At 33.6% G+C, this 17,952-nt stretch overlaps 1 protein-coding gene across 18 annotated transcripts in view; it reads left to right on the top strand.

Annotated features, from left to right (window-relative positions):
• RPS6KA3 (ribosomal protein S6 kinase A3) overlaps positions 1-17,952 on the top strand; it is a 112,083-nt gene that overhangs the window by 60,194 nt on the left and 33,937 nt on the right. For all 18 annotated transcript variants that reach the window (XM_070603525.1, XM_070603531.1, XM_070603536.1 and 15 more), the window contains 7 exons: positions 2,677-2,758; positions 10,250-10,330; positions 11,143-11,222; positions 11,818-11,924; positions 15,827-15,864; positions 16,067-16,209; positions 16,388-16,458. In XM_070603525.1, coding sequence (XP_070459626.1) covers positions 2,677-2,758; positions 10,250-10,330; positions 11,143-11,222; positions 11,818-11,924; positions 15,827-15,864; positions 16,067-16,209; positions 16,388-16,458 — 602 coding nt within the window. The remainder of the gene's footprint in view (positions 1-2,676; positions 2,759-10,249; positions 10,331-11,142; positions 11,223-11,817; positions 11,925-15,826; positions 15,865-16,066; positions 16,210-16,387; positions 16,459-17,952) is intronic.

Below are 17,952 nucleotides of genomic sequence, written 5' to 3'. Positions count from 1 at the left end.
GTTATTATACCTCATCTTCACAGCACTCACCACAATTGCAGGTTTTCGATTATGTAACTGTTTATTGGCCGTCTCTCCCACTAGACTATATGTTCCATGAGTGCAAGGGCCATGCCTTGTACCATGTCTCAGCATTGAACCGGTAGCACAGTACCTAGCATCTAATTCTGGAGAGAATTAATGAATAAATAATGGTCCTGACCTCATAGGGTAATAGTGAGCATTAAATGATATAAGGCCAAGCACATAATATCTGCCATGAAATTGTATTATCATGTAATGTATTATGGATAAACCCAAGTAGATGGGTTTATTTTTATACATTGGATTTTCAAGGAGCACAGTATTTAGTTTCCAGGAGTTAACATGCTTCTCCCTTTATTTCTTTAAAAGTAACTTAAATACTTTACTATAAATAGCAAACATTAAAAATAGGGCGTCTCCTTTCTTACTCATCCTAAAAAGCCAGTCTAAGCCAAGGAAACAGGGATGACCTGTCAGAGCCTAGAATAACTTCATGGGGGAGTTCGAAAGGTCAGAAACGCTCTGATGGGGGAAGATCCAATGGCATCTGGGACTGCTGCTGCTCCTGTTATGCTTGACTGGTGACCAGCCAGAGGGAGCAGATTAAGAGCACCCTGAGCAGGAGCACAGAACTGGGTGGCTGGCCCCATTCTTGTCGCAATACCTCTACTGTGACGCTAGGCAAATTATTTAAGCTCTCTAAGCCCTAGCTTGGGCAGCTGTAAAATAGGCATTGCTTAGTAGGCCTGCCTCACAAAATTATCGTGATGTTTTACAAATGCTTGTGAAGGTCCTTTGCAGACTAAGTAGTGCTGGAAAGTGTTAAGAAGGTGCTTTCAAAGAAGGGTGAAGAAAGTTTGAAATCTACAAGGAGAATTTTTCTTGTATAATGGCACAAAGAAGCTTGATTAGGGAATCTTAAGAATGAATAAATATCAGATAAATCCTGATTATCTTTACCTAATTAGAATTTGTTTCTAATTATTAATTATTTCAAAAATATTAATAACCTTTAACATTTGAACATCATTCCACCTTAGGAACCACCCTGATTAAGAATGCTTTTCTCGGGGCTGGCCCCATGGCCGAGTGGTTGAGTTCTCGCACTTGGCTTTGGAGGCCCGGGATTTCACCACTTCGGATCCTGGCGTGGACATGGCACCACTCGTCAGGCCATGCTGAGGCAGCGTCCCACATGCCACAACTGGAAGAACCCACAACTAAAAATGCACAACTATGTACCGGGGGGCTTTGGGGAGAAAAGGAAAAATAAAATCTAAAAAAAAAAAAAAAGAATGCTTTTCTCTCCCTAGGTTGGCTCACTGCTAACTGGCTGAAGGGAACTAAAGGGTGGGGCATGGTGAAGGGGGGTGAGGGGCATGATTTGGGGGAGAGGAACATACCCTACATCAGGGTTTCTGAGCAAGTTACAGTGCTCTTCACTTGAGGTCATTGCCCATCGCCTTTAGCACGGTTTCTCTAACTGAGGAACTCTGCCTTGCCCTAGAATCAGTTGAATGAATCATTTTTTTATTTTGTGCTAAGCCTGGCATGCTAATGCTGATAATTGAGAATTGACCTTAAAGTTAATTCTTGATTGTAATTGTATGTCTTCTTCCCATCTGTGGCAGCTCAATAACACTGCTAGGAAATAATGGGTAGGAGAAAAAGAGTTGAAATTCAGGTCCATTTAGCAGGTCTGTTTAAAGGTTTGATGGAAAAGATCATGAAACTGATGGTCAAAATGAATAGAAGGGATTTATTGATAGTTTTGTATTAGCTATGTTATATAACATGACCGTGAATTATTTAGAGCAGGGTTTATTCGTTTTGCTTAAGTCTCACACTACATTTTGAAAGCAGCTGAAAGTATTCGGAAAATCAAGATGCTCAGTGACATACCTGGGAATTGTGTTCTTAATGTTTAGGTATGTGTGATAATTTGATTTTTAAAAGGTAGGGAGGTAGGGTTCCAACTTAAGTCACATTAAATATTTCTGAATAGGCTTCTTCGATGTAAGTGTTTTGAATTGTTCTGCCCAGCAGTCAGAAATTTTTTTTTTCCTTTTTCTCCCCAAAGGCCCCCGGTACATAGTTGTATATTTTTAGTTTTGGGTCCCTCTAGTTGTGGCATGTGGGACGCCACCTCAGCATGACTTGCTGAGCGGTGCCATGTCCTCGCCCAGGATCCAAACCGGTGAAACCCTGGGCCCCCGAAGCGGAGCGCGAGAACTTAACCACTTGGCCACGGGGCTGGCCCCCAGCAGTGAGAAATTTATGTGCAGTTTTCGTATATAGAAAAGACCATTTATCAATGAATAATTGTATCAACAGAAAATTGTGGTCAAGCAGACTCCTGTATAAATGGAATCAGAAGAATGTTTGTTATGCTTTAAACATGTTAGGCTTTTCTCTAGTTGCGACATAGTTTAAAGTTTTTTGTTTCTGTCTTGTGTGTTACCTACTCTATAGGAATTGGCAAACAACAAAAAGAAAGAAAAAATTTATAATTGATACATTATAAGCAAAATAGTTGATCTAGGAGGTATCAGAATCTTTCTAATAATAAACTATATTATAGTAGGGTCTTATTTTAACAATGGCATAGTTTGTGATACTTCATAAAACTTATTTTCTCTTATTTAAATACAGGTTTTCTTAGTCAAAAAAATCTCAGGCTCTGATGCTAGACAGCTTTATGCCATGAAAGTATTGAAGAAGGCCACATTGAAAGGTAAGTGCTGCTGCTATTTGTAATGTTCGTGTCGTATAAACAAACTGAAAAGTCTCAAAAGATCTCATGTGACTCCTAGGCCAGTTACTTACATTCTGAATCTGTTCCTGTTACTGTCTTCAAATTTAGCCTTTCTTTTAGTGAATTTCTCCTACTGAGCTAGGAATCATATGACTAGTGAGAATGGGAGTGGCCATGTTATAAAAGAAGTATTATACAGTCATCTGGAGCTTTAGGCAAGTGGAAGTTTAGAAGATTAAAATTGGGTTTGAGTCATCTTCAAATTAATATAATTATTTTAATGTTTTGAAAACTTACTGATTGACTGGATGCAAAATAGCTTTTATTCTAAGGACTTTATCATCTTGACTTCTGGTTTCCAAATAAGTTTTTATTCCAAGCCTCTGATTTTGAAAAATCTAATGTAGGACTTGGCTCTTACAGGTAAACAGTCATTTAGAAGAAATTGTACATAGATTTTAAAATACCTAAATCTTCCTTTTATTTAGTAGTACTAGTTATTTTACCACATAACCTCTAGTTGTTTTATGTATTGATTCCTAGCATCATTTTTTCCTCTTCAATTTACCTGTAATTTCTAAAGCTTTTGAAATATCCTGGATGGAATATTTTTGATGATCGTTTATTATTTCTGATGTTACTCTTCCCAGTTAGTCGCCCACCATGGGTATTTTCATCATTCCAAGAAATTTCACCTTCCTCTATAAACACCATCCTGTGCTTTGTTCTCTTGCTCCCTTCCTGAATGTATTTTCTTTCCTATCCAGTCTCTACCTCCTTGCACATTACTTACTTGATTCTTGCTAGGACCAGGGAATTAAATTATATCCTCAGTGCTCTACTTTATATCACTACTTTATAACTTTATACTCATGAATCCCATGTTATAAAACCTCATAGATGGAACTTACATAAGACAGTTTGTTCGCATAGGCAACAAAAATAGTTTGTTTTCATATATTTAACAGGATTTGTATTGTGCATACTATATGTAAACTATGAAGCTCTGAGAAACCTAAAAGATAGCAGGAAAGGAAATAAATGCTGAATTGCTTTTAGAGAAGGACAACTGTTGTTAAGAATCTCAATATTCCTCTAGCCATCCAATTACCTCCATATCCTCAAGATTCCAGTTTCATTTTCCTTGAAATATTCAGAATTTCATTTGAAAAGCATACGCCTCAAAGACTATTCTAAAAAAGAAGACTAATGAGAGAGGAACAAGCTCTATCAGGTTTAAGGCTTATTTAAAGCAGTAAGAATTCAGTGTGTTATTGGGAGAATAGTATAAACATATAAATCAGTGGAACAAAACAGTGCAAATTATTATATATTAAATTTTAATGTATTACAAAAATATTGAGTACTTGCTGTGCAAAGCAGGTAATATAGTTCAATGAGAAATTAAATAATGATTTCATAAATTTTGTTTGAAATACTCCTGAGCAACCTGGAAAAAAATTAGTCTTCTCTTAAACCCAAGCCATGATAAACAGCAATCTAACTGAATTTTACAACTTAACACATCTAGGAATGTTGCGAATCACATCTTGTAAAGAGATATTGAGCATATTACAAAGAAATTGACAAAATAAAAAATTTTAGCCTTTTATACAATGAAAAATAGTATAAATAGAAAATCAGAAAGTTATTTTCCTCAAATATTACAGAATATTAGTATAAGGAGTTGATTAAAGGGTTCGTACTGGCCAAATCTAGGACAATTTGAACATTACAATATTATGTAATGATAGTGATAGATTACAACCCATGAATAAAATAAGAATCCTTGAGTTAATCCATAAATTAATTAATGGGGAACAAAGGAAAGCTCTCCCTTACAGTAGAATTCCAACTAATAAATGCAAAAAGAATGATTGAGTTAGGAGTTGCTAAGAAATAACATTACAACCTCTACCTAAAGGATTTCAGAATAATTTTGTACTAGGGGTTAAAAGAAATAATCTTTGGGAAACTGTTCTGTTTTGCTGATAAATAAATGCATATAAAATAATGAGTTATTTCATGTGATGGTAATATAAATTGGAAAGCAGTTTTGCAATAAGTACAAAGAGCCATTATTGCTGCTAAATTAACCTGAGGAAATAATCTCAAAGAAGGAGTTCATGTGCTTGAAAATTCTCATTAGAACATTATTTATAATATCAAGAATTTAGAAATCACATAAATATTGAAAAATAGAGGGATGTTTAGAAAATTATGATATACCATTTAATAGGGTGTTATTTAAATGAAATATTTAAAATATCAGAAAAATGAACTCAATGAAAATATGTAAATGAACAATTATGACAAATTTGGCTACCACAAGTGTGTAAAATTATATAGATATAAACTATAGAAGAGACTACAGAAAAGTGAAAATATTTGATGTATTGGAATTGTAGGCTGCTAGATAATTCTTAATGTGGTCTTAAATTTAATTTTTATTTTTATCAAATTATATGTGTATAGTCTTATAAAATAGCAGTGCTTTACCTACCCTCCTCCCTATCCCAGTTCTTGACCCCCAGAGACAATGACTTTCATCCCTTTAGCTGCTGCTTCTACCATTTACCTCCACATTCCATACTCTTATGTTGCAATACTTTTATTATTTTCATTTGGAGACATAATCTATTGATTTCCTAACATGGAAGATTAGGATTTACTTCTCTTATACTACCCCCACACGCGATTTTCCTTTTTATGTCCTCCCAGTAATGTTTTCGTTATTACAGCTTTATAAAAATTGTTCCTAGCTGAGCCAAATAGTATACTGGAGTCACATTTCCTTCACATCTTTGCTGTGTTAGATCTCCTTTCCTAAATTCTTCGTCTACCTTTTTCTCAGTTTACTTTCTAGTTTTGGTGCAACACATCTTCTAGTAGCTACCTCAGAAGGAGCAAATGGATGGTAACTTTTTTGTGACTTTACATGTCTAAAAATGCCTTTATTCTACCCCCTCACTTAATTTATAATTTGGCTAGGCATAAAATTCTAGGTCAGAAATAATTTTCCCTCAGATATTTGAAGGCGTTGTTCCCATTGTCTTCCAGTTTCCTGTGTTCCAATTATGAAGTTTATTGCCATTCTGATTCCCAGTCCTTTGTGTGTAAGCTGCTTTTCCTCTTTGGAAGTCTATAGAATCTAGTCTTTATCTCTGGTGTTCTGAAATTTGTATAGTGGTATTTCTTTAGTATTGGTTTTTAAAATTCATTATACCAGATTTGGAGTGGTCTCTTTCAATCTAGAAACTCATTTCTTCAGTTTTGGGAAAGTAGTTTGTCATTTCTTCTCCATTTTGTAACTGCTACTCTGTGAATATGTTGGACCTCCTGGATTGTTCCTTAATTTTTATTTTTTCCCTCCTATTTTCTATTTTTGTCTTTTTTTTCTATTTTCTAGGAAATTTTATCAACTATCTTCCAACTCTTCTATTGACCTTTTTGTTTCTACCATCATTTTTAATTTCCTGGATTTTCCTTGTTCTCTAATTATTCCATTTTTTTAAAGCTTTTTATTATGGAAAGTGTCAAACATTTACAGAAAGAAACAGAATATAGAGAACCTCCATATACCAGTCTCTCTGCTTCAACAAGTCTCAACCCATAATCAGTCTCTTTTCATCTATGTTCTCACCTTCCCCTCTTTTGATATTTTTAAGCAAATTCTAGACATTGTATAATTTCTTCCATAAATATTTTAGTGTGTATCTCTAAAAGATAAAGACTCTTAAAAGAAATAGTACAAGTCTTTCATTATACATAAAAAATTAATATACAGGGGCTGGCCCCATGGCCAAGTGGTTAAAAAATTCCACACACTCCACTTCGGTGGCCCGGGTTCATGGGTTTGGATCACAGCCACAGACCTGCTCCACTCATCAGCCATGCTGCGGAGGCATCTCGTATACAAAAGAGCGGAACACTGGCACAGATGTTAGCTCCGGGCTGATCTTCTTCAAGCTAAAAAAAGAAGATCAGCAACAGATGTTAGCTCATGGTGAATCCTTGTCACCAAAAAAAAAGAATTAATATACAGATATTTAATCAGTGTTCAATTTTCCACTTGTCCCTGTTGTTATAGTTCATTTTTCCTTTTGCAATTTGTTTGAATTGGGATCCATATAAGGTCTATATTTAGCAATTGGTTGATATCTCTTTAGTCTTTTAATCCATGAGCTCTGTCTCCATTTCTTTCTTTTTCTTTGTGGTTTATTTGTTGAAGATTCTGGTTCCTTCCTCCCTACCCCTTTTAAAGCTGCTTGTTTCATGGGTGCCATATGGTCTTTGCTCTCTCAGTAGATATAAATTACAAGGTTGATTTTTGTTTTAAGTTTTCTTCTGTTGTTGGTATTGTCTCTTCCCCTTTATTCCTTTTTTTCTGTTGATTTTGATAGCTGTTTTTCACGTTTAGAGCCTTTCCTCAAATGTGTGGGGATCCTTTGCTATCTTTTCCTTGCTTAAGAGCGAGGTACCAAAAAACTAATTGGAAAGAGTCCTATGGCAAAAATTTGCTTATTGCTCATTGACTTCCTTCCCTTAGGCTTAGATTTTAGCTTTCTCTGATCTGCTCTGTAAGTTACCACTTACTCATCTCTGCTTCCTCACCTGTTCTTTGTCCTTGTAAGTTTATGCATAATTTTTTCCATCATTGTAATTTCAATGGAGTTTTGGAAGAAAATAGAAAGTAAAACATCCATGTTTAACCAGAAGTCTCTTTCCATTTTAAAGATCCTATTAATACAACAAATGGAGTCAAATAGAAGTCAGTAGCGTTAGGTTAAGTTTATGGGGATTTTTGTCCTAATAAAGTAGTCTGCGGGCTTAGAAGGTTTTGTAAACCATTGCTTAAAAAGGCATCTTAATACATAATCCTGGAAACATAAACAGCATTTCTTCTTTTTCACTCTGATGTTCAAGTCAAGGAAGGTTTAAAATCTAATAACTACTATATAAGAAAAATTATTTCAGAGGAATGTAGTTGCTTTGCCAGCATGAGTCAGTATTAACAAATTCTATTTTAGGATTTAGAGTTTAACCAATATAAAACATACCTTCTTCTGAACCAGTGTATCCTAATCAAAATTCCTGATTGTAGAATGATTTACATTTGTCACAAGGTATTTACATAAGTAAAAGAAAGCAGATTAGAATTATCATAATTCTACCTCAGACAAAATGAAGAAATTGCTCAGTGAGTGACTCTCACTGCTTATTTTCAACTAAACAAGGTCTCATCAGTGTTACATATGAGGAAATTATCTTACAAGATAATCAGAAAGGAAATCATTGTGTTCTAGCCTCTCATTTTATAGAAAAGGGAGCAGGAAGTCCCTGAGCAGTGAAAGGATTTGACCAAGGTAACTCATCTAATTATTAGCGTAGCCACTAAACTATAGCTCTTGACTCCTAAATAATTCTTATTTTCATTGTGATAGAATAATAGAAGAGGGATATGCAGTAAATATAGTGATGGATATTTTTGGTGCTTACTGAGCAGAGGAGTGATTTTAAATGATAAGCTTTGTAGACATTGTATAATTATTGAAAAAGGTAAAAATTTGGAATCCAGCTTTAAAGTAATAGGAACCTAATCCAAGATTGTATAGGTAGCAGTGGAAAAAGAGTGGATTTGGCCTAGACTGGAACAGAATTATCAGCAGGCCTAGGTGATGAACTTCATTCATATAAATAATAGAAAGGGCCTGTTGGATATAAGACACCAGAGTTGTAGTGATAGGACAAGATAATGAAATCAGAGACTGATACTGAATTTGGTACACCAGCTAGACAAGTCAGTTAAAAAGACAGAGCTGCATAAATATCAGGAGCCATCAATTCCTATTCCTGGTTTGCCCATTTTCAGTCACTGGCACCAAAATCTCCCAGTTGGAGGTGGAAAACTGGTAAAATGGGAAACATACAATTTTTTTTAGCTGCTTTGTTTATTTTTCCCAGAGGTCTTATTTCTGTATTTTAAATATCTCTGGTCACCTTCAATTGTAGAGAAAACCAACTCATCTTTCCCTCTGTCGCTACCCTCCCTCCCAGAAAGGACTCTTTTTCCCATTCTTTCTATTTAATCTTTGGCACAACCATTCAGTCACTCTGGCCTGAAAAATAGAAGTCATCTATTATCTATCCTTTATGCAATAGAAAAAAAAATAAAAACTTTAATGATCATTTCACCACTGAAATCCATTGAGATACCAACACAATCAGAGTACTTACCAGAATGTATTCTAATCATTTATTTACCTGTCTGTCATTCCCGCCAGATTATGAGCTTCTTGAAGATTATTTTATTTTTATTTGTATCTCACAGTGCATGACACATAGGATTTGCTCAGGAAATGTTTGCTTGGTAAAAGAGAGCTTTGCCTACAGGGTCAAATGTAAATTTATACTGACATTCCAAATTGTCAAGAATCTGGATCCTCCCTACTTCACCTCCCCAGTTTCCACATTGATTTGGTTCCTTCCTGTTCATCATACATGCCTACATATCCTTGCTTGGACTGGTGTTCCATATCTGGACTTTTCTTCTCCAGGCCTGATCCTTCCCACTCATCTGAATTCCACTCTAAATGTCCCTAACCCCATACCTCTTCCCTCTGGCCTTACCATGCATGTAAAACTGATCTTTCTCTTCTCTGAATTCCTGTACTACTTATTGCTAGTAATAAATCATTTTATCCATTTATCATATTCGTGATGCTATAGCTACCATTTAATTAAATATCTCTTACATACCAGGCTCTGGGATGTGCAACCTTATCTCAGATGGTCACACAGTCCCCAAAGGTACAGTGGTGTTACCCCATTTTATAGATGAGAAGTAACTGAGGCTCAGAGATTCTAAATAAGTAACTTGCTCAAGATTACACAGATGTGAATCCAGATCTTTCTTACTCCAAAAAGCCTTTGCCCTTTCAGCTGCCCCGTGGTATTTCCTCTCCCACTTCCCTCTCCCTCAAAATAGACCTTTTTTGTTGTATCCATCTTTTACTTTATCTGCCACATTTTATAAATGCTTAATGAATATTTGTTGAATTGAGTTAATAGAGGTGGTAGGGGTATTGAAACCTATTCCATTTTTTTGTTTTAACATTTCATTGGTATGCCTTGTTTTTAAAAAGTTATTTTTTTGGCCATTTTTAATAACTTTAATTAAAATACTTGTAAATTTGATGTTAAAGCCAATATCCAATATGTTCTCTGTATTTTCTTTAGCTTAAAGCACAGATTTTATAAATATATACAGTTTCTTGTTATAATTTAGTAAAAAATATAGTTATTAATTTTGAAAATTCAAGAGTAATAGTTTTATTTATATGTATAGTTTTATTTATATGCTTATATGTATAAGCAAAATTTTATTTAAAATAGGCACCAAAGAGATTTTGTTTTAAAGATTGTCTCTGAAAACTATTGCAATGTAGCCAAATGTGCAATATTTTATAGTTCGAGACCGTGTTCGGACAAAAATGGAGCGTGATATCTTGGTAGAAGTTAATCATCCTTTTATTGTCAAGTTGCATTATGGTAAGTTATGTACCACCTCATCTCTTCACCTCATTCCCCACTCCCTGTGTGCATTCAGATATATATAAGTATTTATTTGTGTATATTTATATGTGTTTAGCAGACACATACAGTAAAGTCATGGAAATTAAACCGTTACTCCTTAGACAAACTTTAGAAGCTTTTATTGCATTTAGCTTATACTTCTTTTAAGCAGTATAGTTTCTGAGCGGTAGCCAGAGGAACAGGTAATAATAATCAGCTTTTTACTATAATAATTAATAATAGTGTACCAGCATTTTATAGTCCATTTCTGTTAGCCCAACTTATAAAGCAAGAAAGATCCCTAATGTCAATGTCCTTAAACTTTTATTGCCTTTCTTTTCCCCGAAGGCATATATGCTTTTTCTCAGTGGGTAAAGGTGTGGTGATTCTTATTATGTATAACTAAAGCTTAACCAATCCACATTTTTTCTCTAGTTAAGTGACGTGGTTTTTGTATTTTTGTTTTATGGTTAAGTAAGTCTTTTTCTGTTAGGGATTTTTCTTATTGATCACATGTTTTAGAACTACTGTATTCCTGAAAGACTGTTGCCTGAAGAAAATCTAACAAATGTTCTGGTGCTTCCATAATAAGAAACATTGTATTTAATATTTCTATGTGGAAACTAAGAGAAATCAGTGGTTATCTTCTAAATAAAAATCAATTTAGATCTATGACATAATCATTAATTTGCTAAAAATAATATTAATTTGTAAATGAGTTGACCTAATGTAAGCTTAAAACAATAAACTGTGATGGATTAAACGGAAATTTTCATTTCTTCATTCAGCTTTTCAAACTGAAGGGAAGTTGTATCTTATTTTGGATTTTCTCAGGGGAGGAGATTTGTTTACACGCTTATCCAAAGAGGTATATAATTAATCTCTATTTTTAATCTATTTATACACATCCTGTTTCAACTAAAGCTTTGTTATATTTCAATATTATGCTTATTGTATTTTCTCTACTGGCATTAGATTCTTAGATTGAAGAATCAGACCCAAAAAGAGTTCTTTTCCTGCCTTTTGAGTTTATTCTGAAAGTAGGACTTGATAAACTATCTTTGTCTTTTGTCCTGCTTCTTTTGGTTATAGTTTTTTCAGAAGCTTAATATATCAATAAGATATCCTTAAACAATTAGTAGTGGAAATTCAGCATGCATTTTAAAGATCACTTTTCATTTCTAAGATTTTGTGAGGCAACAATGGCACAAACTGAATATAGTTGTTACCTAACTAAATGTAAAATTATTTTCCCCACAGTGCATATTTAGCATTTAGTAAGTGATTAGTTCACTAGTTGGTTCATTTTTGCAAATTCCTTTCATAAGTAGATTGTGGCTAAACCTACGTGTAGTTAGCATATTTATAATTTTTTGAATATTTAAGCTCTAGGGTAGAACTTTAAATAAAAATCATAGACACAAAAAGAAAATAAAAACAGAAAAATTATTATTTTATTTTAGGTGATGTTCACAGAAGAAGATGTCAAATTCTACTTGGCTGAACTTGCACTTGCTTTAGACCATCTACATAGCCTGGGAATAATCTATAGAGACTTAAAACCAGAAAAGTAAGGAATCTTGCTACTAAGTTGAATACAATGTAATATAATTATTTAGGAGGTAATAAAAATAAAATTACTTCATAGAACTACCATGAGCATTGCATGAGAGTGCTTGTGCTTCACATTTCTGCTAATACTGTGTATTCTCATGCTTTTTAAATACCTGTTCATCAAAATCTCTGTTAATGTTATCTTGCTTTCGTTTGCATTCTTTGATTTTTAATGAGGTTGAAATCTATATTCATATGTTTATTGGCAATTTGTATTTTTGTGTGATTTTTCTGTTTATGACCTTTGCTCATTTTTCTTTGAAATGTTCTTATTTCCCATTGATTTGTAAGAGATTGTCACAAAATTAAAAATTTAATCATTTGACATATATTGCAAATACATTTTTCTAGTTTATCTTTTAATTTTAACTTTATTTATGTTATTTTAACCTACACAAGTATTTTTTTCTTAGTCGGACCTACCAATCTTTTCTTTTGTGATTTCTTCCATGACTTTTATTCTTAGAAAGGTTTCCAATCCCCTGATCAGATATTTTTCTTCTAATTTTCGGGTTCCTTTCATTACTTTTAACTTCATCTAGAAATTTTTTGGCATGAGGGATGGCATAATTTATTAAATAGAGCTAATTTTCTCTAAATACCATTTATTGAATATTTTCTTCTCCACATGATTTCATATTTTAAGTGTGAGTTGAGCAAATTTCCCATTGCTTTTATAGTAGCAGTTATCAAGAATCTAATATTATTTAAATTGTACACACTTCTGTGTTTTAATTTGTTAGTGTTTACTATCTACCACTTTGAATAAGAAAGGGTTTTTGCCCTTTTTTAAGGATATAAACAAGAGCCTACTCAGCTGCAAAACAGAACAAAATCATTCCATTTGGAATAACATGGATGGACCTTGAGGGAATTATGTTAAGTGAAATAAGCCAGCTAGAGAAGGATAATCTGTGTATGACTCCACTCATATGAGGAATTTAAAAATGTGGACTAAGAACAGTTTAGTGGCTACCAGGGGAAAGGTGGGGTGGGGGGTGGGCACAAAGGGTGAAGTGGTGCACCTACAACACGAATGACAAACATTAATGTACAACTGAAATTTCACAAGATTGTAACCTATCATTAACTCAATAAAAAAAAGTTTTTTAAACAGCTTTATTGAGATGTAATTCACATACTATACTGTCTATCCTTTAAAGTGTACAATTCAGTGATTTTTAGTATACTCACAGATATGTTGTACAACCATCATCTTTATCAAGAATTTGGATATGACTTACATTAAAATGTTATAGGAAAATTTTATATTATAGATTACAGCAGGAAACAGAGGAAATGCTCCTTTGGAATCTTGTTAAGTGATTGTTTAGAAATTGTTATACTTCCACATTTTACATTTGTTTTCCATATATTTTGTTTTTAAATAAATTTCATATGGTTCGGTTTTTATTCCCCAGATAATTGCTGAGTTTTTCTCATCATTTTCCCAATTTCTAACTATCATGACATAAAATATAATTCCTGGTGAGAATAAATATTCAAGCATATAGTCCTTAGAAGGAAAAAATTACTACAAACATAAGATTAAACATTCATAATAAAAATATGTTAGTGTTTTATATCATTTAACTGAATGTATTTATTGTAGACCATTGTATTGGCATTGGTCATAAGATTATATATAAAGCATGGGCCCTGTCTCAAAGGTCAAATAAGATCAAATGTAGGTAAGATTACTTATAGTGAGATCTTTCACGTAGATGTCTATGATGCTGTTAAATTGAAATAACGTTTAATTGGTAAGTGATCCAAGTAAATACCATCATATAGAGACTTGCAGAAACTTAAATTTTTAGGCCAATTGTTTTATGCACTCTAAGGGGTTTTCCAGATTCTTTTAAACTAGAACTCTGTTATAATAAGTATGGCTAAAAATAATTAGTAGTAGTTGAAAGGGAACTTTGCTTATTGAAAGTAATACAGATGACTTTTTCTTTCAAAGATAAAGGATAAGCATGGTTATCTTAAAATTACGTTTGCTATAGAAGGCATAAGTAATGCCATTGTAGCCGTGTTTTCTTTTTTCCTCAAAATTACCAAGAATGACTTAAGGTTTGTTTTGTTTTGTTTTTAGAACTGTCTTTCACATGTTTATTAGACAGAAGGGAGAATGATTTCCACCATACGTAATAATTCCCTTTATATTCCCTAAATCTGTTGGTCTGCTTCTTAATCAAGCGGTCTGCTTCTTAATCAAGCATAATCAAGATGAGTATTTTTTTCATAACCAGTCCCTTGTTATGAAAGAGACTTGAAAAATAGGTCCCTACTGAATTACCCTCAGTGGTAAACTTTATTGTAATCATAGTTGAATTGATGACATAGGAAGGTTCATAGCATTTTTGACATAGTAAAATTTTATCATAACAAAACTTGGCTTGTACTTTTTTTAGTTAGAGTTGAAAGAAGTGCCTATATTATGGAATAGCTTTGAATATAAGAGAAGCAGATGATTACTTGACCTTTCAAGTCAGTATACTAAAATACCTATCCAGAAATACAATTACTGGCTTACAACTTAGTACTTAGCCCTTTCCATAACTCCTTAATCAATGACATTACTCTCCACTCAAGTATCTGCTAAAGCCAGAAACCTGAGTGTCTTCATTTGTTGTTCTTCATCGTGACCCGTATTTAAGAGCTCACTAAATACCTTTTATTTTTCCCTATAAATTGTTTCCTAAAATTGCAGATCTGATTATTTCTACCCTCTATGCATGTAAAACTTTTCTGGTCTTCAGTGCCCTTGAGAAGCAGCCCAAACTATTTGGAATGCCTTATTGCCCTTTGTAGACTGGCCCCATTTATTCAACATACATTTCTTATTTTTCTGTGCTCTTCCAGGCACTGAGCTACAAGATGAATAAGGTCAAACACTCTAGGAGCTCACAGTTTACTGAGAGAGAGAGAAAACACTGGAGAATGTATACAGTGAAGGGATGGGTCAATGAAAAACAAGGAGTGTGAGCAAGGTTTGTTGACGAGAAGAGGATTGTGTAGTTTGTGTCAGAAAGAAAGCTAGGAAAGGGGCCAACCCAGTGGCATAGTGGTTAAGTTCACGTGCTCTGCTTTGGTGGCCCAGGGTTCACAGGTTCAGATCCTGGGCACGGACGTAGCACCGTTCATCAAGCCATGATGTGGCAGCATCCCACATAAAATAGAGGAAGATTGGCGCAGATGTTGTGAGCTCAGTGCCAATCTTCTCCACACACACACACACACACACATCCTACAACCATTTGCAGTCACTAAATAGAGTCTTAGTTCAGTCCCCCTAAATGGTCACATCTTCAAGTTGGACTGAAAGTTGAGCCTTCTCTCTGTGGCCTGCTTGGGTATGTGCAGGTCTGTATGAAGCCTGTGTCAGGGAGGGAGCATATCTGGCTTCTGAAAAAAAAAAAGAAAGAAAGAATGATTTAGTCAGATGCCTTAAGAATGACCAAGAGAATCACAACTCTAACACATTTGACTTAAATATGTAGACCATCTGTCTGTTGTGCAAGCACTAGAGAGTTTAGTTAGCCCACCTCTGCAGACAGGCATTAGAAAGAGCAACTTAGAAGAGTATGGGTTTTAGTTCTTTTCTTCATAGTTTTCAAATGCCCCTGGCTCGTTAATACAAGTTTATAAGGCTTTGCCTTTGGGATTTGTTATATATGTGTGTCCAAAAAATAATTTTTTTCCTCTTTTACCTTTGCCTTCTTATTCACAGTCTAAAACAATATTTTAGAATGAATGTGGTGATCTGATGCTTAACAAAGTAATTTCAGTTTTTAGCTTCTATAAATCTCTACTTAGTGTTTGAAAAGATTTTCTGACTTTGTTTTCTTTCAGCATACTTCTTGATGAAGAAGGTCACATCAAGTTAACAGGTAAAAATCCTCATTTTATTAAAATATTCTCTCCTATGCTATATAATTTCCTTTAAGGTTGATCATGGTACAAATATTGAGTAACGATTGTGTTAAAAACTTAGATTATAATTTTTTATTAATTAACTATTGGAACTCAAAGTTTAAATTTTGTGTGCAAATTATTGTAGGATATTTATGAATTCGATATTTATTTTGGCAGATTTTGGCCTAAGTAAAGAGTCTATTGACCATGAGAAGAAGGCATATTCTTTTTGTGGAACTGTGGAATATATGGCTCCAGAGGTAGTTAATCGTCGAGGTCATACTCAGAGTGCAGACTGGTGGTCTTTTGGTGTATTAATGGTAAGGTTTGGGGCATTTTTTTGAGAAGTTCAGTAATGAATATTGTAGAAATACAAATCACTTGTTTTATTATATAGCAATTTTAGATGATTTGGTTGTAATTAAAATGATGCTTTTTTACCTTCTGGCCTTAAGATTTTATACTTATTGACTAATACCTCTGGTTGCCTTTTTGCAGTTTGAGATGCTCACTGGTACACTACCTTTCCAAGGAAAAGATCGAAAGGAAACAATGACTATGATTCTTAAGTAAGTAGTCCCTAGTGGATATGTTTTGATGAGATTTTTTTAAAAATCTTCAAACTAAAAAATGAGATTTTAGACCGTTGGCTATAGTACAAGAAGTAACTAAGAAATTCATTGATACAACATCAATATTATGTGGTTTAAATACGAACAAACCCCATAGATTTAGAGTATTCATATTCATCTTAATGGTGAAATATTGAAAGCTTTACCTTTGAGATTTGGAATATGACAAGGATGCCCGTTATTCCACTTCTCTTCGCATTGTCATGGAGGTACTAGCAAGTACAGTAAGGCAAGTAAAAGAAGTAAAGTTTAAGGTTTAAAAAGAAGAAATAAAATTGTCATTATTTAAATAACATGAATATGTCCATAAAAAATCCATATCTTCATATAAATTCTTGGACTTAATAAGAGTTTAGCAAAGTTGCTGGATAAAAGGTCAATAAATAAAATCTATTTCATGTCTGTGTATTAGCAAAAGAAAATGGAATTTTTGAAAAAGACACTGTTTACAATAGTATAAAAGATATCAAATGCCTAAGGATAAACCTAGCAAAAGTTATTCAAGAACTCTATGCAGAAAACTAGAAAATTTTATTTAAAGAAATTTAAAAAGATCATAATAACCTGGAAGGTTGTATTCTATTCACATTATGACAGACCCAGTTTTGTAAAGATGTGGGTTCTCTAGATCAACGTTATTGAATAAAATATAGTGTGAGCCACATATGTAATTTTAAACTTTTTAGTAGCAACATTAAAAAAGTTTAAAAAACACCCACAAAATTAATTGTAATATATTTTATTTAACCAAATATATCCAAGATGTTATCATTTCAACATGTATTCAAAAATAAAAAGTGATTAATGAGATATACATTATTTTTTTCATGCTTATTTGAAAGTCACTGTGCATTTTACACTTAGAATTTGGGCTAGCCACATTTCAAGTGCTCAGTGCCTGTATGTGGCTAGTGCCTGCCATATTGGACAGCATAACTATAGTTTCAGTGCAAATCAAATTTAAATCCTAACAAGTTTTTTCTGTGGAGCTTGATAAACTTATTCCAGTATGATAATATAAAGGACCAAGAATAGCTGAAACACTCCTGAAGAAGATCAGGATAGGAAGACTTGCTTTACCAAGTATCAAGTCTTACTATAACTGTAATTAGGACAATATGGCATTGAAACAAGTATAGAAAGTAGACTTGTGCAATAGAATAGCAAGCCCAGCAACAGACCTATACATCTATGGACACTTGATTTACAGCCGTTGGATATTGCAAAGCAGTAGGGAAAGAACAGCCTTTTTTAAAAAAATCCTGCTGGAAAAGTTGGTATTCACGTAGAAAAAGATAAAACAATCTCGACCTCACACCGTACACAAAAATCATTTCCAAGTATATTACAAATAAATATATATATATCTTTTTACATATATATGTAAAAAGGCAAAAAAAGATTCTAGAAGAGAATATAGGAGAATGTCTT

The sequence above is a fragment of the Equus przewalskii genome, chromosome X (assembly GCF_037783145.1).
Source record: "Equus przewalskii isolate Varuska chromosome X, EquPr2, whole genome shotgun sequence".
In the NCBI taxonomy this organism is placed as follows: Eukaryota; Metazoa; Chordata; class Mammalia; order Perissodactyla; family Equidae; genus Equus; species Equus przewalskii.
The sequence above is the reverse complement of the archived record's forward strand: the minus strand, read 5'-3'. Positions and strand labels throughout refer to the sequence as shown.